Source organism: Oncorhynchus mykiss, chromosome 23, assembly GCF_057628025.1.
Source record: "Oncorhynchus mykiss isolate SJ-2025 chromosome 23, ASM5762802v1, whole genome shotgun sequence".
Lineage (NCBI taxonomy): Eukaryota > Metazoa > Chordata > Actinopteri > Salmoniformes > Salmonidae > Oncorhynchus > Oncorhynchus mykiss.
Window position 1 is genome coordinate 45,896,941 of NC_143044.1, and position 22,938 is coordinate 45,919,878.

At 46.7% G+C, this 22,938-nt stretch overlaps 1 protein-coding gene across 3 annotated transcripts in view; it reads left to right on the top strand.

The window, feature by feature from the left end:
- Nucleotides 1-22,938, top strand: part of LOC110502992 (centrosomal protein of 170 kDa) — a 98,925-nt gene that overhangs the window by 67,171 nt on the left and 8,816 nt on the right. For all 3 annotated transcript variants that reach the window (XM_021581355.3, XM_021581356.3, XM_036960827.2), the window contains 4 exons: nucleotides 4,965-5,545; nucleotides 7,689-7,823; nucleotides 14,689-14,824; nucleotides 14,991-16,553. In XM_021581355.3, coding sequence (XP_021437030.2) covers nucleotides 4,965-5,545; nucleotides 7,689-7,823; nucleotides 14,689-14,824; nucleotides 14,991-16,553 — 2,415 coding nt within the window. The remainder of the gene's footprint in view (nucleotides 1-4,964; nucleotides 5,546-7,688; nucleotides 7,824-14,688; nucleotides 14,825-14,990; nucleotides 16,554-22,938) is intronic.

Consider the following 22,938-nt stretch of genomic DNA (forward strand, 5'->3'; position numbering starts at 1 on the left):
GCAGTCCGAATTGTCTACTTCCTCAGGATTAGTCCCCAGCACTTCTAAATCCCCCAGCCATCTCCCAGCTCTGACACCCATTGACTGAGCTTAGCATGGATGGCACAGTAGGCCACCTGCCTTTCTGCCTGCCTCACCCATTCTCCACTCTCCCTGCATACAGCACTCATTTTCTGCTGTACACCAAGGAGCCAAGCCACATCCATCCCATCTCCTTAATGATTCATCCACATAGTGCTTTAGTTGTTTCATATTTTAATTGGAGCCTTGCCACTATCACTGTCTGCATCTTCATGACCATCTCTGGGCCTTTTGTGGGACGCTGTTTGACAGGACTCAATAGAGAGTGTGGGCTGGGTGCTAGCTACTCTTTGGAGCTGGCTAATTAAATGACTGCTAATTTCTGGTGTACGATAGCTGTGCCTGGGGGTGGGGTGCAGACAGAGTGGTATAAATTGAGATTTATGAAGCACATAGCACGTACAAAAGTAAAGTCAGAGGCTGAGCTGCTGAGTGCTACAGCGCATACGGTATTGGGGCGACAGGGTAGCCTAGGGTAGCCTAGAGCGTTGGACTAGTAACCGAAAGGTTGCAAGTTCAAATCCCCGAGCTGACAAGGTACAAATCTGTCATTCTGCCCCTTAACAGGCAGTTAACCCACTGTAACCTACTGTTCCATTGAAAATAAGAATTTGTTCTTAACTAACTTGCCTAGTAAAATATTGGCTGCTGTACAGGCGTTTCTCCTGTACTTGATTTATGGGGTGTATTCTGAAGCTGTACCTTCCAGAGGCTATTGTGGGAGTCTAGCTGTGGGATCGAGGGGAGGAAGAAACAGGGGTCGGTGTTGTGGTTGGAGTTCTCATGCTGCAGGCGGTCAGGACTGTGAACTTTGGAGGTGTGCATGTTTGTGTGAGGCATGTTCAGTGGAGCTCAGTGCAGTCATCAGCCCAGGGACAGACAGCTGTGTGTGAGGCGTGCTCAGTGGTGCTCAGTGCAGTCATCAGCCCAGGGACAGAGAGCTGTGTGTGAGGCGTGCTCAGTGGTGCTCAGTGCAGTCATCAGCCCAGGGACAGAGAGCTGTGTGTGTGTGAGGCGTGCTCAGTGGTGCTCAGTGCAGTCATCAGCCCCAGGGACAGAGAGCTGTGTGTGTGTGAGGCGTGCTCAGTGCAGTCATCAGCCCCAGGGACAGAGAGCTGTGTGTGAGGCGTGCTCAGTGGTGCTCAGTGCAGTCATCAGCCCCAGGGACAGAGAGCTGCGTGTGTGTGAGGCGTGCTCAGTGCAGTCATCAGCCCCAGGGACAGAGAGCTGTGTGTGAGGCGTGCTCAGTGGTGCTCAGTGCAGTCATCAGCCCCAGGGACAGAGAGCTGTGTGTGTGTGAGGCGTGCTCAGTGGTGCTCAGTGCAGTCATCAGCCCCAGGGACAGAGCTGTGTGTGTGTGAGGCGTGCTCAGTGCAGTCATCAGCCCCAGGGACAGAGAGCTGTGTGTGTGTGAGGCGTGCTCAGTGGTGCTCAGTGCAGTCATCAGCCCCAGGGACAGAGAGCTGTGTGTATGTGAGGTGTGCTCAGTGCAGTCATCAGCCCCAGGGACAGAGCTGTATGTGTGTGAGGCGTGCTCAGTGCAGTCATCAGCCCCAGGGACAGAGCTGTATGTGTGTGAGGCGTGCTCAGTGCAGTCATCAGCCCCAGGGACAGAGAGCTGTGTGTATGTGAGGCGTGCTCAGTGCAGTCATCAGCCCCAGGGACAGAGCTGTGTGTATGTGAGGCGTGCTCAGTGCAGTCATCAGCCCCAGGGACAGAGAGCTGTATGTGTGTGAGGCGTGCTCAGTGCAGTCATCAGCCCCAGGGACAGAGAGCTGTGTGTGTGTGAGGCGTGCTCAGTGCAGTCATCAGCCCCAGGGACAGAGCTGTGTGTGTGTGAGGCGTGCTCAGTGCAGTCATCAGCCCTAGGGACAGAGAGCTGTATGTGTGTGAGGCGTGCTCAGTGCAGTCATCAGCCCTAGGGACAGAGAGCTGTATGTGTGTGAGGCGTGCTCAGTGCAGTCATCAGCCCCAGGGACAGAGAGCTGTGTGTGTGTGAGGCGTGCTCAGTGCAGTCATCAGCCCTAGGGACAGAGAGCTGTATGTGTGTGAGGCGTGCTCAGTGCAGTCATCAGCCCTAGGGACAGAGAGCTGTATGTGTGTGAGGCGTGCTCAGTGCAGTCATCAGCCCCAGGGACAGAGAGCTGTGTGTGTGTGAGGCGTGCTCAGTGCAGTCATCAGCCCCAGGGACAGAGCTGTGTGTGTGTGAGGCGTGCTCAGTGCAGTCATCAGCCCTAGGGACAGAGAGCTGTATGTGTGTGAGGCGTGCTCAGTGCAGTCATCAGCCCCAGGGACAGAGCTGTGTGTGTGTGAGGCGTGCTCAGTGCAGTCATCAGCCCTAGGGACAGAGAGCTGCATGTGTGTGAGGCGTGCTCAGTGCAGTCATCAGCCCCAGGGACAGAGAGCTGTATGTGTGTGAGGCGTGCTCAGTGCAGTCATCAGCCCCAGGGACAGAGAGCTGTGTGTGTGTGAGATGTGCTCAGTGCAGTCATCAGCCCCAGGGACAGAGCTGTGTGTGTGTGAGGCGTGCTCAGTGGTGCTCAGTGCAGTCATCATCCCTAGGGACAGAGAGCTGCATGTGTGTGAGGCGTGCTCAGTGCAGTCATCAGCCCTAGGGACAGAGAGCTGCATGTGTGTGAGGCGTGCTCAGTGCAGTCATCAGCCCCAGGGACAGAGAGCTGTATGTGTGTGAGGCGTGCTCAGTGCAGTCATCAGCCCCAGGGACAGAGAGCTGTGTGTGTGCGGACGGGAAAGCAAGACGAGCCTGAAGCTGCTGAGTGTTAATATTCATGTTCTCAGGTGGGTCTCAGAAATACAATGTATGGAAAAGGGGCTGGAGAGGGTTCACTTTGTTGTTTGTGACGTAAATGAACAGGTTAATCTGTTACGTTTTGGTGGTTTTAGTCTCTGTTAACCTGTAGAAGGTTAACAATATGTTATGTTGTGAATGTTGTGTGTTTTAAAACTGTGTGATGGAGATTTGACATTTGTCTATGTGTTAGTGTTTGCGCTGCTGTGCTGTGTACTATGGTTAATTGTTGTTTTGTTGGCTGTTCACCTTCCAATATTTTATATTATAGTTCACTTTGTTTCTTGTCAGAAAATTGTATATAGTATGTATAACCTGGAAGTAGAAGCCTAAGTATTGTTGTCCATTAGTTTACTACAATTAGGGGAGGGGTGGTAGGGTTAGGGGAAAACAATAAAGAAATATATATATATATAGTGCATTCAGAAAGTATTTAAATCCTTTGACTTTTTCCACGTTTTGTTACGTTACAGCCTTATTCTGAAATGAATAAAAATAAATCATCAATCTACACACAATACCCCATAATGATGAAGCGAAAACAGGTTTTTAGAAATATTTCCTAATCTATTAAAAATAAAAACAGAAATACCATATTTACTTAAGTATTCAGACCCCTTGCTCTGAGACTCAAAATTTAGCTCAGGTGCATCCTGTTTCCATTGATCATTGACCAAGCCATGAAGTCTTGTCCATAGAGCTCCGAGACAGGAATGTGTCAAGGCACAGATCTGGGGAAGTGTACCAAAACATTGAAGGTCCCCAAGAACACAGTGGCCTCCATCATTCTTCAATAGAAGAAGTTTGGAACCACCAAGACTCTTCCTAGAGCTGGCAGCACAGCCAAACTGAGTAATCGGAGGAGAGGGGCCTTGGTCAGGGAGGTGACCAAGAACCCGTTGGTCACTCTGACAGAGCTCCAGAGTACCTTTGTGGAGATGGTAGAACCTTCCAGAAGAACAACCATCTATGCAACACTCCACCAATCAGGCCTTTATGGTAGAGTGGCCAGATAGAAGCCACTCCTCAGTAAAAGGCATATAACAGCAAGGTTCTCTGGTCTGATGAAACCAAGATTGAACTCCTTGGCCTGAATGCCAAGCGTTACGTCTGGAGGAAACCAGGCATCATCCCTACGGTGAAGCATGCTGGTGGCAGCATCATGCTGTGGGGATGAACGGAGGGAAAGATGAATGGAGCAAAGTACAGAGGAATCCTGCTCCAGAATGCTCAGGACCTCAGACTGGTGCGAAGGTTCACCTTCCAACAGGACAGCAACCCTAAGCACATAGCCAAAACAACGCAGGGGTGGCTTCGGGACAAGTCTCTATATGTCCTTGAGTCGCACAGCTAGAGCCCCGACTTGAACCCGTAATCTCTGCCAAAGATGATTCAACAAAGTATTGTGTAAAGGGTCTGAATACTTATATACATTTTATATTTCAGTTTTTAAAAATACAGTTTTTTCTTTGTCATTATGGGGTATTTTGTGTGGATTGATGAGTTAACCACGTTGATTGTCTCTGTACTGTGTTGTAGGGTTAACTGTGTTGATTGTTTCTGTACTGTGTAGTAGATTTAACTGTTTTGTTTTTGCTTGATGTGTGCTGTGTGTGATGAGGTGGAGTGGAGGAGATGCAGTCTGACTCATGTGGGGCCGGCGGTGTTGTGGCCGGGGCCAGCCACCTCTAGTCACCCAGAGACACGCAGCATTGTGAGGCTCCTAACAGATTGTTTGTCTGCTGCTGCATGAAAGGCCTCTGTTTCCAGAGTGGCCTGGTAATATTCTGTCTCTGAACCCACCACTGTCACGTCTGACTGCATGCTACTTCCTGAGCCCCCGCTTTCCCTCCCTCTTCCCTTCCTGCTCCAGCTCCACCCTCCAACCCCCTCCCCTCTCCCCCTCTGCCCACATGGAGGCAGGGCTAGTAGTACTGTGGCTGGGTGAAGTCTGGAGACATTAGATTCCATCATAGAGGACTATCTGTCCTTTCTCTAGGTCATGAATAGCAGTTGAAAGGTCAGAGGTTAGATGTTATGGGTCTGTGCTCTCCTCCTGTCTTGCTTCTCCCAGGCAGCAAGCATGAGGACGGTACCCAGAGTGACTCTGAGAACGGGATTGGCCTGCGCTTCGGCAGCCGGAGGCTGGCTCTGGAGGAGAGGCTGAGGTCGGCGCAGGGAGGTCAGTGGGGTCGGACTACCGGCAACAGGACTACCTTCATGATCGAATTCTACAATGATGACAACCCCCGCAAGCGACGCTCCTACTCCTTCTCACAGACTGCACCGCTGCTTGGGGGTGCGGCCAGGGAGGCTCTTTGCCCCACCCCCCCCTCCCACTCTAAGGCCCCTTCCACCATGACCACAGACTTCAGTAAGGCCCCGTTATCAGCTGCCCTGATAGCGGGAGCCCCCACTGCCGCCCGAGTTCTGATGAAGCAGAGGTCTGAGGACCAGAGCATAGGGAGGAGCTCGGTCAGTACAGGCCACCAGACCACTGAGCCCAGCCCCAGTGAGGAGGGTCTGAGGACCCCTCGGTCTCAGGGGGACAGGGACAGGGAGCAGGAGGATGACCAGAGTGATAAGGGAACCTACACCATCGAGTTGGAGAACCGCAACCCTGAGGAGGAGGAGGCCAGGCGCATGATAGACAAGGTATGGTCAGCTTTCTGATGTATATTCACACTCCGCTCAAGGATATATCCTTGTGGGTTGGGTTGCTGTGAAAATCGTAAGGATCACAAATGTAATTTTATTTTTATATTATCTGAATTGCATGTAGGAAAGCTGACTTGGTTTGAAAGTAAGAATGACCAAGTTCTCCGTGCTATTTTTCTATGGTTTTCTGAAATATCCTCCATAAATAACGTCCACTAAGCATGCTGAGCTTTTGAGCTGTAATGACCTGTCGTCACATTGATCTATTACATTGCTATTTTTCAAATGAGAAGCATTTGACTAAGTCCTCTAGTCCTCTGTGACCCATGGGTAAAGGGAAATTGGATTTCATTTCGTAATGTATTTCATGTCCAACAATGTGGTCATTACTAGACTATTTAAAATGTTTACCTTGTACAATATGTAATCTAAAATTCCTTTCAAACGTTGGTGCAGTGAAGTTCTTGATCAGGCACTTTCACTAATACTAAAATGTTCAATAGTATAGCAATAAAGAAATGTCACTGTTAGTATTAGGAAATGGTACATCTCGCCCTGAGATGGGGGTCTATTTCCCTCAAGTCTCTCTGTTCTTATTAGGATTAGCTCATATGAACAGCCATACACATTAAGAGAGTGGGCTATCATACACTCTTAGGAAAAAAAGGTGCTATCTAGAACCTTAAAGGTTTCTTCAGCTGTCCCCATAGAAGAACCTTTTGAAGAACCCTTTTTGGTTCCAGGTAGAACCCAAAAGGGTTCCATGTAGAACCCTTTCCACAGAGGGTTCTACATGGAACCAAAAAGGGCTATCGTACAATCAAAGAACTCTTTTGGAACCCATTTTTCTAAGAGTGTAGTGTGTATTACTTGTCTGGCCCAATCCAGCGTAACAGCTGCCATCATAAAAACACACGATTAAAACCACATAAATCCTTTAAAGGAATAATCCACTCAAAAACTATATTTTAGAATTTGTTTCATTAGTCCACTACTGATACAGTCCCAAAATGTTTTGCATGTCAGCAATCAAGTTGTCAAGATATATGACTTTCAAAAAGTAAATTATAACTTGCCACATCATCACGCGTTTTTCATCATATGGTGCATTTTGTGTCATGGTTATGTGGCAAGTTACAATTAGCTTTTTGAAAGTCCAATATCTTGAAAACTTGATTGCTGACATGCAAAACATTTTGGGACTGTACCCCTTTGAAGAACCCTTTTGGGTTACATGTAGAACCCTTTCCACAGAGGGTACTACATAAATCCCAAAGGGGTTCTACCTGGAATCAAAAGGGGGGGACAGCGCAAGAACCCTTTTGGGAGTCTTTTTTCTGCTCAGTCTGATCACAGCTGTAGAGCAAATCTAACGGGCTCCAAATGGCATTTTCAGGCTCACAATCAAGCTCTCTCCATTATTTGCTCATGTAACAGCTGCCTGTGTGCTTTCTCATGCTGAATGAAACGATTTCTAGAAGGGAGATTCTCGGAAGTAGAGGAGAGTTTACTGCTGCGGCTTAAGATTACCCCAAATAAACTTGGTTTAAACATGTTGCCCTGATATGTACTTTATTCACTCATTAAACATGTATTTGGGACATAAAATATGGTATTTGGGGCATGGATGAATAGGGGAGTGGGTTGGGGGGTGGCATTGGTGGCAGGTAGCCTAGTGGTTAGAGCATTGGGCCACTAATCGAAAGGTTGCTAGATTGAATCCCTGAGCTGACAAGGTAAAAGTCTGTTGTTCTGCCCCTGAACAAAGCAGTTAACCCACTGTTCCTAGGCCGTCACTGTAAATAAGAGTTTGTTCTTAACTGACTTGCCTAGTTAAATAAAATAATTGGTTGTCAGTTGTATTCAGAGCATGGACTGGGTAGTCTTCTCTAAACTAGAAGTGTGATTATGGTAATTCCTATAATTAGCTGACACACTAATTGGCACACTGCTCTTTGTTATTTTTTTACATGGCTGTAATGTGTGTTCTTTCTAGTGCTGTTACCATGGCACTGGCCTTGTGTGGATGTATGGGGCTGTCTCTGGCCCTCATGTTGGTCCAATATCAGCCACCTTTATCTATTGAGTAGAGTAGACTACAGTGGAAAGTCATGTAGCTCTTTATTACCTTAATACTCAGGTGTTCGGGATGGAGCAGAACCAGGATCTGTCTGTCTCAGGACCAGTAGCACTACAACAAGGAGGAGGGGGGAAGAAGGAGAGGAAGACCACAGAGATGGGAGAAACGGTGAAACCAAGCTGCCTTCCATCTGAGGTAAAACACCCCTTCCATAGTGACAAAAATGATTGCACCCAATCTCTCACGGCTTTTAGTCATCATAGCCTGCCAGGCTACCAACACCTGATGGCATCTATCTCATTCAGTGATGTGATGCTTGAAATGTATCCATCACCAACATTCATTATTATGGCCCTGACATACTTGGGTTGAGTTACTCGCTGTCTCTTCCCCTGACCCTCAGACTCCTTCTTAGGGATGGGACAGCCTTTGAAAACTGTTGAGTGTTAATATGCCAAAATACCATTTATTTTCCAGTAGAACTCCTATTGTTTTAGTTTTCTGAGGAGAGTGATGCACAAACCACCCACTACACACACACTGGTTGAATCAACATTGCTTCCACGTAATTTCAATGAAATTGCATTGTTGGTCAAGGGCTTATAGGTAAGCATTTTACGGTGTTGTATTCAGCGCATGTGACAAATAGTTTGATTTGAATAGACGTTGAATTGATGTCTGTGCCCAGTAGGCAGGAATGAGAGGCAGAGATCACAAAAAGTTAACAATGCTGGTGCTGATTTCCTCATGACAGAGCAAAAATATAAACGCAACATGCAAAACATTTCCAAGATTTTACTGAGTTACAGTTCATAGAAGGAAATCAGTCAATGTAAATATATTCATTAGGCCCTAATCTATGGATTTCACATGACTGGGCAGGGGCGCAGACATTTTTTAAACATTTTATTTAACAAGGTAGGCCAGTTGAGAACAAGTTCCCATTTACAACTGCGACCTTTATCAAAATAAAGCAAAGCAGTGCGACACATACAACATCACAGAGTTACACACGGAATAAACAAACATACAGTCAGTAACACAATAGAAAAGTCTATATACAGTCTGTGCAAATTAGGTAAGAAAAGGGAGATTAGGCAATAAATAGGCCGTTGTGGCGAAGGAATTACAATTTAGCAATTAAACACTGGAGTGATAGATGTGCAGAAGATGAATGTGCAAATAGAGATACTGGGGTGCAATTTGTTCCAGTCATTGGCAGAGTGAGCTGAGATAAGGCGGGGTTTTACCTAGCAAAGACTTATAGATGACCTGGAGCCAGTGAATTGGCGGCGAATATGAAGCGAGGGCCAGCCAACGAGAGCATACAGGTCGCAGTGGTGGGTAGTATATGGGGCTTCGGTGACAAAACTGATGGCGCTGTGATAGACTGCATCCAATTTGCTAAGTAGAGTGTTGGAGGCTATTTTGTAAATGACATCGCCAAAGTCAAGGATCGGTAGGATAGTCCGTTTTTGGCAGCATGAGTGCAGGATGCTTTATTGCAAGGTAAGAAGCCGATTCTAGATTTAATTTTGGATTGGAGATGCTTAATGTGAGTCTGGAAGGAGAGTTTACAGTCTAACCAGACACCTAGGTATTTGTAGTTGTCCACATATTCTAAGTCAGAACTGTCCAGAGTAGTGATGCTAGACAGGCAGGCAGGTGTGGGCAGCGATCGGTTGAAGAGCATGCATTTAGTTTTACTTGCATTTAAGAGCAGTTGGAGGCCACAGAAGGAGATTTGTATGGCATTGAAGCTCATCTGGAGGTTAGTTAACACCGTGTCCAAAGAAGGGCCAGAAGTATACAGAATGGTGTCATCTGCGTAGAGGTGGATCAGAGAATCACCAGCAGCAAGAGCAACATCATTGATGTATACAGAGAAAAGAGTTGGCCGAGAATTGAACCCTGTGGCACCCCCATAGAGACTGCCAGAGGTCCGGGCAACAGGATTTGACACACAGAACTCTATCTGAGAAGTAGTTGGTGAATCAGGTGAGGCAGTCATTTGAGAAACCAAGGCTGTTGAGTCTGCTGATAAGAATGTGATGATTGACAGAGTCGAAAGCCTTGCCCAGGTCGATGAATACAGCTGCATTGGATTTTCTTCGATGGCGTTTATGATATCGTTAAGGACCTGGAGCGTGGCTGAGGTGCACCCATGACCAGCTCGGAAAACAGATTGCAAAGTGGAGAAGGTACGGTGGGATTCGAAATGGTCGGTGATCTGTTTGTTAACTTGGCTTTCGAAGACCTTTTGAAAGGCAGGGTAGGATAGATATAGGTCTGTAACAGTTTGGATCTAAGGTGTCTCCCTCTTTGAAGAGGGGGATGACCACAGCAGCTTTCCAATCTTGAGGGATCTCAGACGATACAAATATCAAATCAAAAGAGAGGTTGAGCAGGCTAGTAATAGAGGTTGCGGTGGATAATTTTAGAAAGAGAGGGTCCAGATTGTCTAGCCCAGCTAATTTGTAGGGATCCAGATTTTGCAGCTCTTTCAGAACATCAGTTATCTGGATTTGGGTGAATGAGAAATGGGGAGGCTGTGGGAGGTGCAGAGCTGTTGACCGGGGTAGGGGTAGCCAGGTGGAAAGCATGGCCAGCCGTAGAAAAATGCTTACTGAAATTATCAACTATCGTGGATTTATTTGTGGCGACAGTGTTTCCTTAACTTAGTGCAGTGGGCAGCTGGGAGGAGGTGTCCCATGACTTTTTGGAGTTTGTGCTACAGGATGCAAATTTCTGTTTGAAAAAGCTAGCCTTTGCTTTCTTAACTGCCTGTGTATATTAGTTCCTAACTTCCCTGAAAATGTGCATATCGCAGGGGCTATTCGATGCTAATGCAGTACGCCACAGGATGTTTTTGTGCTGGTCAAGAGCAGTCGGGTCTGGAGTGAACCAAGGGCTACATCTGTTCCTGGTTCTAAATTTTTTGAATGGGGCATGCTTTTTTAAGATGGTGAGGAAAGCACTTTTAAAGAATAACCAGGCATCCTCTACTGATGGAATGAGATCAACATCCTTCCAGGATTCCCTGGCCAGGTCGATTAGAAAGGTCTGCTCACTGAAGTGTTTTAAGGAGCGTTTGACAGTGAGGAGGGTTGTTCGTCGCGGACCCGTTACGGACGCAGGCAATGAGGCAGTGGTCGCTGAGATCCAGGTTGAAGACAGCAGAGTGGAGAGAAACCTAGGCATTGAGTGACAATGAGAGAGGTTTTGTCTCTAGAGACACCATTTAAACCAGGCAAGGTCACCACATGTGTTGAAGGTGGAACAAAATGCTAGTTAAGGCATATTGAGCAGGGCTGGAGGCTCTACAGTGAAATAAGACAATAATCACTAACCAAAACAGCAATGGGCAATGCATATTGACATTAGGGAGAGGCATGCGTAGCCAAGTGATCATAGGGTCCAGTGTGTAGTTAAGCGAGCTGGAGGCACGGCGATTCAGACAGCTAGCGGGCCGGGTCTAGCAGTCTAGCAGAAGGGCCTTAGGGGGACGTCTCGAATTAATAGTCTGTTGAAGCCCTCTCGGACGATTACGTCAGTAGACCAGTCATGATGGATCGGCGGGGCTCCGTGTCAGCTGTAAAAGGTGTCCAGGCCAATTGGCAAAATAGCTATTGTAGCCCAAGCAGTGGCTGATCGACATCTGAGACATCTGTGCCGTTGTGTTGTGTGACAGAACTGAACATTTTAGAGTGGCCTTTTATTATCCCCAGCACAAGTTGCACCTGTGTTTTTTTGGGGTGGGGTTGTATTTTATTAGGATCCCCAAAAGGCTGTTGCTAAAGCAACAGCTACTTTTCCTGGGGTCCCCACAAAACATGAAACATAATACAGAATGACATAATACAGAACATCATTAGAGAAGAACAGCTCAAGGACAGAACTACATATGTTAATGATCATGCTGTTTAATCTGCTTCTTGATATGTATGCTACACCTGTCAGGTGGATGGATTATCTTGGCAAAGGACAAATGCTCACTAACAGGGATGTAAACACATTTATGCACACAATTTGAGAGAAATAAGCTTTTTTGCTTTTTATTTTAGCTCATGAAACATGGGACCAACACTTTACATGTTGCAATTACATTTTTGTTCAGTATATTTACAGATGATCCATTTCTCACAGGCGAAATAATCCTACAGCAACAGGAAATGTGAATTATTGTGTGGATTATAATGAATGGACATTTTTGTAGGCTTTGATACATTTTAGTTGGTGCAAATGAAGTCAGAAATGTTAGTGGAAATTACAAACTTTAGATTCCTTTTTAAATGCGAATAATATACACAAAATGCCCTGCAACAACATGGGGATCAAATTAATTACATCTGTTCTATAAATATAGGAAAGCAAGAGCTCCAGATTGCATTAAGATTACTCTATTGGAAGGGGAGTAGTTGTGTGTCAGCCAGGCACTCCCCGCGTCCTTGTTATTCACAGAGTAGGCCACTCAGTCTGTGACCTAGTTCATAGAGAGATGAGAAATGAAGCTCTGTCCCCTCCAGGCAAGTTCCATACAAGCCACAAAGGGAGGAAGGAGACTGTATATAGTCCACAATAGTCTAGGATGGTCTACAACAGTCTAGTATAGTCCACAACAGTCTAGTATAGTCCACAACAGTCTAGTGTAGTCGACAATAGTCTAGTATGGTCTACAATAGTCCACAATAGTCTAGTATGGTCTACAATAGTCTAGTATAGGCTACAACAGTCTAGTATAGTCCACAATAGTCTAGTATGGTCTACAATAGTCGAGTATGGTCTACAATAGTCTACAATAGTCTAGTATAGGCTACAACAGTCTAGTATGGTCTACAATAGTCTAGTATAGTCTACAATATGCTAAGATAGTCTACAACAGTTTAGTATAGTCCACAATAGTCTAGTATAGTCTACAATCATCAATCTGATTTAATGAACATTTTTTATGGACATATTTCTATTACAGCATATTGGATGACTGTCATTCATATTGCATATTGGAAGTTTACATACACTTAGGTTGGAGTCATTAAAACTCGTTTTTCAAGCACTCCACACATTTCTTGTTAACAAACTATAGTTTTGGCAAGTCAGTTGGACATCTACTTTGTGCATGACACAAGTAATTTTTCCAACAATTGTTTATAGACAGATTATTTCACTTATAATTCAATGTATCACAATTCCAGTGGGTCAGAAGTATACATACACTAAGTTGACTGTGCCTTTAAACAGCTTGGAAAATTCCAGAAAATGATGTCACGACTTTAGAAGCTTCTGATAGGCTAATTGACATAACTTTTGTCAATTGGAGGTGTACCTGTGGATGTATTTCAAGGCCTACCTTTAAATTCAGTGCCTCTTTGCTTGACATCATGGGATAATCAAAAGAAATCAGCCAAGACCTCGGGAAAAAAAATTGTAGACCTCCACAACTCTGGTTCATCCTTGGGAGCAATTTCCAAACGCCTGAAGGTACCATGTTCATCTGTACAAACAATAGTACACAAGTATAAACACCATGGGACCACTTAGCCATCATACCGCAGGTGACGTATTTTGTCTCCTGGAGATGAACGAACATTGGTGCAGAAATTGCAAATCAATCCCAGAACAACGGCAAAGGACCTTGTGAAGATGCTGGAGGAAACGGGTACAAAAGTATCTATATCCACAGTAAAACGATTCCTATATCGACATAACCTGAAAGGCTGCTCAGCAAGGAAGAAGCCACTGCTCCAAAACCGCCATAAAAAAGCCAGACTACAGTTTGCAACTGCACATGGGGACAAAGATCGTACTTTTTGAGTTTATGTAAACCACTGGGAATGTGATGAAAGAAATACAAGTTTAAATAAATCATTATCTCTACTATTATTCTGACATTTCACATTCTTAAAATAAAGTGGTGATCCTAACTGACTTAAGACAGGGCATTTTTACTAGGATTAAATGTCAGGAATTGTGAAAAACTGAGTTTAAATGTATTTGGCTAAGGTGTATGTAAACTTCCGACTTCAACTGTAGGTACACACAGGTCGAGAGAAAGATTTGAGTTGACAGACAGTGACACATGGACAGACAGTGACACATTCATCCTTTCTCCCACAGTAGTCCTTTCTCCCACAGTAGTATTTCTAATCATGTTCAATTTAGCTCTCTCTTTTAAACTGAAGTGGACATGACTAAATTACATGACTAAATATGGTCATTTAATCTAATTCATGCAATTAATTTAAAGAATGTTTCCCAAAGTGCTACCTGGTCTAATTTAACAAGTAAAGTTATTCAAATGAAATGCTCATTCTCATTGGTTAATAAGTGTTGGTGGGGTTGAGTAGTGAAGGGATACATGCTGTCCTTTTCTCTCAGCTCAGGGTTGAACACCATTTCGTAATGTTCTCCATAGCAGTTTGTTTGTTGCGGCCTGTTTGTACAGGCAGTTGATTTAGGCTGTTCTGATAGTCTCTCTTTAGTCCCAGTAATCGAGAGTTGCTCTGTTTAGAGCTGGAAAAGGGGTAATCTCTAGGTATACTGCTTAGCATTCAAGCCCAGTCTGAGCTGAAGTAGGAGCCCTATTAAGGGGCTGAGCTTTAGAAACGCCATCATTTTTGTGAGATTTCGTATCCTGAATGTTGCTCCTATGGACAACTGTGTGAGACAAGCCATTTATTCTGAAATCCTGCATCTGTAATAAATTCAAGTATTGTTTTCTACAATCATGGGTCTTCATTCCCACCTATCACCTCCCTTGGCTACTCTGGGCCCTCTCTTCTACACCAGCTAATACGTAATGAGTATGATAACTCTTCAGGCTCATCACTTAAACATAAGACCACTCAGAGGTGAATGAATGGCAGCAGAGTTGTCTTCTGTGTCCTCCGCTACATGTGAGTACTTCCTCCAGCTCTAGGTGGCCAGTAGCAGGGATCCGGTTGATTTAGTAGGTTAACTGTAGTCTTTTCCCACAACCGCTGTTTCTCGAAATGGAGTGGAATGCCACGAGTCTGACAAGAGGCTAGGCTAACTGTGTCTGCGCTCTCTTCTCTCTTGTCAGAGTATGTCTGAGGACTCGGTGGCAGTGGGCAGTAGTCACTGGGTGTCTCAGTGGACCACTCCAGCTGCAAACCACACCAGAACCGACCCAGAGGGGTCTGGTGCTGAGTCACCTGCCTTCGTCCATCAGCAGAGAGGTACAGTAGGGCTCCTATATTTACCAAAATCAGGCTAATGTCAATCTGCAGCTGTCTTAACTAAGGTGTATTTTCATCACATAATGGCACTAAATTACTATGGTTGAGCAATATTTATTTAATTTGATTAAGAAATGTAGCTTTACTATTTGTTTTTTTCTTCCAGAAGCGGATGCCTTTGAGTCGGGCGTTTCCATCCGATGTACCAGCTCTGCCACCTCCAGTCTCACCGAGCGTAAACGCAGGACCCTCCCCCAGCTCCCCATCGACGACCCCCGGGCCAAGCCAGAGAAGAGCTTGTGCGGCCTGGGCCTGCATCGCTCAGAGATCGGGGAGAAACAGGATACGGAGCCCCAGGAAAAGGAGAGGCAGGTGGAGAATGAAGGAGACAGGGCGTGTTTTACCTCCATAGAGGAGGGGGATATGATGAACCAGAGCAAGGCCCCACTACAGGCCTCCTCCAAGCCCTCTCTCAGACCTATGAGCAGCAGTGAGAAGAGGTCCGAGGAGAGGAGGAGGCGGGCGGAGGATAGGATTCAGCACCACAGCAAAGGAGGAGGGGACAGGGGGGAGAAGTCAGGGGGCAAGTCTCTAGTCCGTCAGGGCAGCTTCACCATTGAGAAGCCCAGTGGTGTGGTGCCCATCGAGCTGATCCCTCGGATCAAAGGTGATGCCGGTGTCCTGGGCCGCGAGCACAGTGAGCGCAGTGACTCTGTGGGCAGCATGGACACAGCCACCCTGCTGAAGGACACAGAGGCTGTCATGGCCTTCTTGGAGGCCAAGCTGAGGGCTGAGAACAAACTGGACAGAGCCAACCGTGCAGGCTTCTTCTCCCCTGAGTCAGACGTGGACACGGCCAGCACCTACAACCAGGCGGAAGGGGAGGGAGAGAAGAAACCAGCTCACCAGAAACGCCGCTCCCTCAGCAGCCTGTACAAGGAGAAGAGCAACCTGGGCTCAACCTCCAAAACCGCTGCCAGCACCAACGCTCGCGAGCGCTTGGAGAGAAAGACCAAGACCAGAACTGATCCCAGCCGGCTAGATGCTCGCCGCTCCGTCCAGCCTGCCTCGTCGCGGGCACGCCAACCCTCCCAGGATCTCACAGATGACGAACAGACCTCGTCCTTCCCCATCTCCGACATTCTTTCCTCTGACCAGGAGAGTTTGCATAGTCGCACGTACGGCCGCAGCCACTTCACCTCTACGGATGACCTGCTACATTCCAAACTGGAAGCCAAATCCAGCTGCAAGACCAGCTCCAGTAAGTCTAGTAAGACTCTCCAGGCCGCCACAGCTTCCTCCCTGGGGAAACAGGCCTCTCTGCCCCAGCCACGGCCTACCAGAACCTCCCTGCTCCGCCGGGCCCGGCTGGGGGACACATCCGACACGGACCAGGCCGATGCAGACAGGATGTCTGTGGCCTCCGAGGTGTCCACCACCAGTTCCACATCCAAGCCTCCATCTGGTCGTAAAGGGCCCTCGCGGCTGGACATGTTGGCCCAGCCCAGGAGGACACGGCTGGGCTCCATCTCAGCCCGTAGTGACTCAGAGTGTACAGTAGGTCGGAGCAGCACCTCCTCCCCTCGCCTGTCTGCAGAGACCATACTGCGCCTGGGCCTCCGCTCCCCCACCGACAACAAACTGGCTCCTCGCATGAGGGCCAACAGTGTGTCCAAGCTGACCGAGGCCAAGTCCAGAATCAGCTCCTCCATCCACAGCACTCCCTCAGGTGAGATCATGCTCTCATCTCTGATAGGTTCACTCAGAAAATAAAGGACAGATTGAAACTCTCAGTATTTTATTATTTAATGTAAACATTTAAAGAACAAGTCAACTGTGTTTTTTTCATCCCGTTGTTTCCAAATCCCCCACACCCTCCATCCCACCGTACCTTCTCCGCTATGCAATCTGGTTTCCGAGCTGGTCACGGGTGCACCTCTGCCACGTTCAAGGTCCTAAATGATATCAGAACTGCCATCGATAAGAGACAGTACTGTGCAGCTGTATTCATAGACCTGGCCAAGACTTTCGACTCTGTCAATCCCCACATTCTTATCGGCAGACTCAACGGCCTTGGTTTCTCAAATGACTGCCTCGCCTGGTTCAACAACTACTTCTCAGACAGAGTTAAGTCTGCCAAATCGGAGGGCCTGTTGTCCGGACCTCTGGAAGTCTCTATGGGGGTTAAAAAACATGAGCTGGTGCACACCCCGAATAATAGTTTGTGTGGAGGTGCTGACTAACGGTGAATAAACTATAAACTATCAAAATAAAGTCACACACTCCTTGTATAATCTCCCAGAAATGTAGTGGGTATTTTTCAACGTTTCGGCATCACTGTGCCTTTCTCAGGGTAATGTCATGAATACTTAAACCAGGTTATGTAGACACTCAGTGCAAGCACCTGGTGCAAGTATTCATGACATTACCCTGAGGAAGTCACAGTGATGCCGAAACGTTGGTAAATACCCATTAAATTGCTGATTTTTTTGATAGTTTATAGTCTCCATGGGGGTGCCACAGGGTTCAGTTCTCGGGCCAACTCTCTTATCTGTATACATCAATGATGAAGCTCTTGCTGCTGGTGATTCTCTGATCCTGTTACGGTGCGTGAATGAGGACCCAAAAGCGACTTAACGTAAACAGAGCTTCTTTAATAACAAAACAAACGTAGGCTCAGATGGACCGGCAGATTCCGACGGGACAGGACAAGGTTGCAGCAAACATGACGATAGTCTGGTTCAGGCATGAACAACACAAACAAGAATCCGACAAAGACAGAAACAAAAACAGAGAGAGATATAGAGGACTAATCAGAGGGAAAAAGGGAACAGGTGGGAAAAGGGGTGACGAGGTAGTTAGGAGGAGACAAGGAACAGCTGGGGGAAAGAGGGGGAGAAAAGGTAACCTAATAACGACCAGCAGAGGGAGACAGGGTGAAGGGAAAGGACAGAAACAAGACACAACATGACAGATCCACTTCTACGCAGACGATAACATTCTGTATACTTCTGTCCCTTCTTTGGGCACTGTATGAACTATCCTCCAGATGAGCTTCAATGCCATACAACTCTCCTTCCGTGGCCTCCAACGGCTCTTAAATGCAAGTAAAGCTAAATGCATGCTCTTCAACCGATCGCTGCCCACACCTGCCTGTCCGTCCAGCATCACTACTCTGGACAGTTCTGACTTAGAATATGTGGACAAATACCTAGGTGTCTGGTTAGACTGTAAACTCTTCTACAAAATAGCCTCCAACGCTCTACTCCGCAAATTGGATGCCGTCTATCACAGTTTTGTCACCAAAGCCCCATATACTACCCAACACTGCGACCTGTATGCTCTTGTTGGCTGGCTCTTTCTTCATATTCGTCACCAAACCCACTGGCTCCAGGTCATCTATAAGTCTTTGCTAGGTAAAGCACCGCCTTATCTCAGCTCACTGGTCACCATAGCAGCACCCATCCGTAGCACGTGCTCCAACAGGTATATTTCACTGGTCACCCCCAAAGCTAATTCCGCCTTTTGTTCCAGTTCTCTGCTGCCAATGACTGGAACTAATTGCAAAAATCACTGAAGCTGGAGACTCATATCTCCCTCACTAACTTTAAGCACCAGCTGTCAGAACAGCTCACAGATCACTGCACCTATACATAGCCCATCTTGTAAATAGCCCATCCAACTACCTCATCCCCATACTGTTATTTATTTATTTTTGCTCCTTTGCACCCCAGTATCTCTACTTGCACATTCATCTTCAGCACATCTGTCACTCCGGTGTTTAATTGCTAAATTGTAGTTATTTCACCACTATAACCTATTTATTGCCTTAACTCCCTTATCTTACCTCATTTGCACACACTAGACTTTTTTTCTATTGTGTTATTGACTGTATGTTAGTTTATTCCGTGTGTAACTAACTCTGTTGATGTTTGTGTCGTACTGCTTTGCTTTATCTTGGCCAGGTCGCAGTTGTAAATGAGAACTTGTTCCCAACTAGCCTACGTGGTTAAATAAAGGTGAAATAAAAAATATAAAATCATGAAAATAATGTGGTGTGAAGGAATGTTTAGAATTGTTCCTCTTTTACATCATTGTGATTCTTGGATAGGCTTGCCCTTTTTCCTGTCCTGTCGTTGTCAGTGTTTGTCTTTGTCCGTGTGTGTTGTGGTCAGTGTTTGTCATTGTCCATGTGTGTGTTGTGGTCAGTATTTGTTCCTGTCCATGTGTGTGCTGTGGTCAGTGTTTGTCCTTGTCCTTGTGTGTGTTGTGTGGTGGTGTTTAGTGTGTGTGTGTGATGGTTTTTAGTGTGTGTGGTGGTGTTTAGTGTGTGTGTGTGTGTGGTGGTGGTTAGTGTGTGTGTGGTGGTGGTTAGTGTGTGTGTGTGGTGGTGGTTAGTGTGTGTGGTGGTGTTTAGTGTGGTGGTGTATAGTGTGGTTGTGTTGTGTGTGTGGTGGTGTATAGTGTGTGTGTGTGGTGGTGTATAGTGTGTGTGTGTGGTGGTGTATAGTGTGTGTGTGTGGTGGTGTATAGTGTGTGTGTGTGGTGGTGTTTAGTGTGTGTGTGTGTGTGTTTAGTGTGTGTGTGTGTGGTGGTGTTTAGTGTGTGTGGTGGTGTTTAGTGTGTGTGTGTGTGGTGGTGTTTAGTGTGTGTGTGTGGTGGTGTATAGTGTGTGTGTGTGGTGGTGTATAGTGTGTGTGTGTGGTGGTGTTTAGTGTGTGTGTGTGTGTGTTTAGTGTGTGTGTGTGTGGTGGTGTTTAGTGTGTGTGGTGGTGTTTAGTGTGTGTGTGTGTGGTGGTGTTTAGTGTGTGTGTGTGTGGTGGTGTTTTGTGTGTGTGGTGTTTAGTGTGTGTGTGCGTGGTGATTAGTGTGTGTGGTGGTGTTTAGAGTGTGTGTGTGTGTGTGTGTGTGTGGTGGTGGTTTGTGTGTGTGTGGTGGTGTTTAGTGTGTGTGCGGTGTGTTGTTTAGTGTGTGTGCGGTGTGGTGGTATTTAGTGTGTGTGTGTTGGTGTTTGGTGTGTGGGATGTGTGGTGGGGTGTGTGGTGTGTGGTGGTGTATAATGTGTGGGGGGGGGGGGGGGGGGGTGTTTAGTGTGTGGGGTGTGTGCGGTGGTGTTTAGTGTGTGGTGGTGTTTAGCGTGTGTAGTGGTGTGGTGGTGTTTAGCGTGTGTGTGTGGTGGTGTTTAGCGTGTGTGGTGGTGTTTAGCACGTGTGTGTGTGTGTGGTGGTGTTCAGTGTGTGCCTTGTTCTTGGAGAGATACCGTCCTGTAGGATTTCACTCCAACCCTGTTCTTGGAGAGAGACCTTCCTGTAGGGTTTCACTCCAACCCTGTTCTTGGAGAGATACCGTCCTGTAGGGTTTCACTCCAACCCTGTTCCTGGAGAGATACCGTCCTGTAGGATTTCACTCCAACCCTGTTCTTGGAGAGAGACCGTCCTGTAGGGTTTCACTCCAACCCTGTTCATGGAGAGATACCGTCCTGTATGGTTTCACTCCAACCCTGTTCCTGGAGAGATACCGTCCTGTAGGGTTTCACTCCAACCCTGTTCCTGGAGAGTTACCGTCCTGTAGGGTTTCACTCAAACCCTGTTCCTGGAGAGATACCGTCCTGTAGGGTTTCACTCCAACCCTGTTCCTGGAGAGATACCGTCCTGTAGGGTTTCACTCCAACCCTGTTCCTGGAGAGATACCGTCCTGTAGGGTTTCACTCCAACCCTGTTCCTGGAGAGATACCGTCCTGTAAGGGTTTCACTCCAACCCTGTTCCTGGAGAGATACCGTCCTGTAGGGTTTCACTCCAACCCTGTTCCTGGAGAGATACCGTCCTGTAGGGTTTCACTCCAACCCTGTTCCTGGAGAGATACCGTCCTGTAGGGTTTCACTCCAACCCTGTTCCTGGAGAGATACCGTCCTGTAGGGTTTCACTCCAACCCTGTTCCTGGAGAGATACCGTCCTGTAGGGTTTCACCCCAACCCTGTTCCTGGAGAGATACCGTCCTGTAGGGTTTCACCCCAACCCTGTTCCTGGAGAGATACCGTCCTGTAGGGTTTCACTCCAACTCTAATCTTGCTCACCTGATTCTAATAATTATCTGCTTGATAAGCTGAACCAGGTTAGCTACAACTCGGGTTGGAGCGAAAACCTACAGGAGGGTAGCTCTCCAGGAACAGGGTTTGGAAGCCCTGGTGTAAACCTACAGGAGGGTGGCTGCTGACTGATTTGACAGCGCCAACACAGTTACGGTTCCAACACCGCCAAAACGTAAAAACATCAGCTATGCGGGTGTCAGCTATTGCCAGAGTCTACTGACTCATCGGTGCATCAATCTAAGTAACTTAATATAACAAATCCCCATAAAAATCTATCAGTTTAAGCTGTCTCAATCCACCGCATCTGCCTATGTCAGACTTCCGCATCTGCGGTGGAATGTGGCCGAGCTACAGCGGTGTTTGTCAGACCATGAGACATCTGCGGTGGAAGGTGGCCGAGCTACAGCGGTGTTTGTCAGACCATGAGACATCTGCGGTGGAAGGTGGCCGAGCTACAGCGGTGTTTGTCAGACCATGAGACATCTGCGGTGGAAGGTGGCTGAGCTACAGCGGTGTTTGTCAGACCATGAGACATCTACGGGGGAAGGTGGCCGAGCTACAGCGGTGTTTGTCAGACCATGAGACATCTGCGGTGGAAGGTGGCCGAGCTACAGCAGTGTTTGTCAGACCATGAGACATCTGCGGTGGAAGGTGGCCGAGCTACAGCGGTGTTTGTCAGACCATGAGACATCTGCGGTGGAAGGTGGCCGAGCTACAGCGGTGTTTGTCAGACCATGAGACATCTGCGGTGGAAGGTGGCCGAGCTACAGCGGTGTTTGTCAGACCATGAGACATCTGCGGTGGAAGGTGGCCGAGCTACAGCGGTGTTTGTCAGACCATGAGACATCTGCGGTGGAAGGTGGCCGAGCTACAGCGGTGTTTGTCAGACCATGAGACATCTGCGGTGGAAGGTGGTCGAGCTACAGCGGTGTTTGTCAGACCATGAGACATCATGAAAAAATGGTCATCTTGCAAAAATGTCTGTAGCGTCTGATTGGTTTAGCTTACAAACTTTTACGGACACGATGGTGTTCTCCGTTTTGCTCTACGACCTTCACAAGTGTCACGGGACTTGTGTGAAGGTAGTTTCTTTTATTCTCTTATAAAAATAAGGGGTGAAATATGTGTCCCCAAATTTTTTTCCTGCGCTTTCTTATATCTCCTAGATATAGGACAGACATTTCTAAATGAATGTGTTATTCAATGTGTTTCTATGGGCTATGGTAGTATAGGCCAATTTAAATTTTTTATCAAATAAGTATTTTGATACCTAACGGGGTCCTAAAATGTAAAATGAAATGGCTAAATGATCCATGGTATAACCATATTAAAACAATTATATATGTTAGCTTAATAGCCCCCACCCCATGACTTAGACTTTTAGAGGCTTGATCAACCATGAGTGGCAGTGACCTCACCTTCTAAAAGAGGAGTAGTCACTGGAAACAGGAAACAGACACAGTGAAGCACTGGATTCAGGCCTACATAGGATTACAAGACCCACTATTATAATGTATTTGAATTGTGACCTGCTAGAGGAACAGAGCAAGTGGTATACCTTCACTGATTATGTGGTACTGTATACCTTCACTGATTATGTGGTAGTGTATACCTTCACTGATTATGTGGTACTGTATACCTTCACTGATTATGTGGTAGTGTATACCTTCACTGATTATGTGGTACTGTATACCTTCACTGATTATGTGGTACTGTATACCTTCACTGATTATGTGGTACTGTATACCTTCACTGATTATGTGGTACTGTATACCTTCACTGATTATGTGGTACTGTATACCTACATTGATTATGTGGTACTGTATACCTTCACTGATTATGTGGTACTGTATACCTTCACTGATTATGTGGTACTGTATACCTTCATTGATTGTGTGGTACTGTATACCTTCACTGATTGTGTGGTACTGTATACCTTCACTGATTATGTGGTACTGTATACCTTCACTGATTATGCGGTACTGTATACCTTCACTGATTATGTGGTACTGTATACCTTCACTG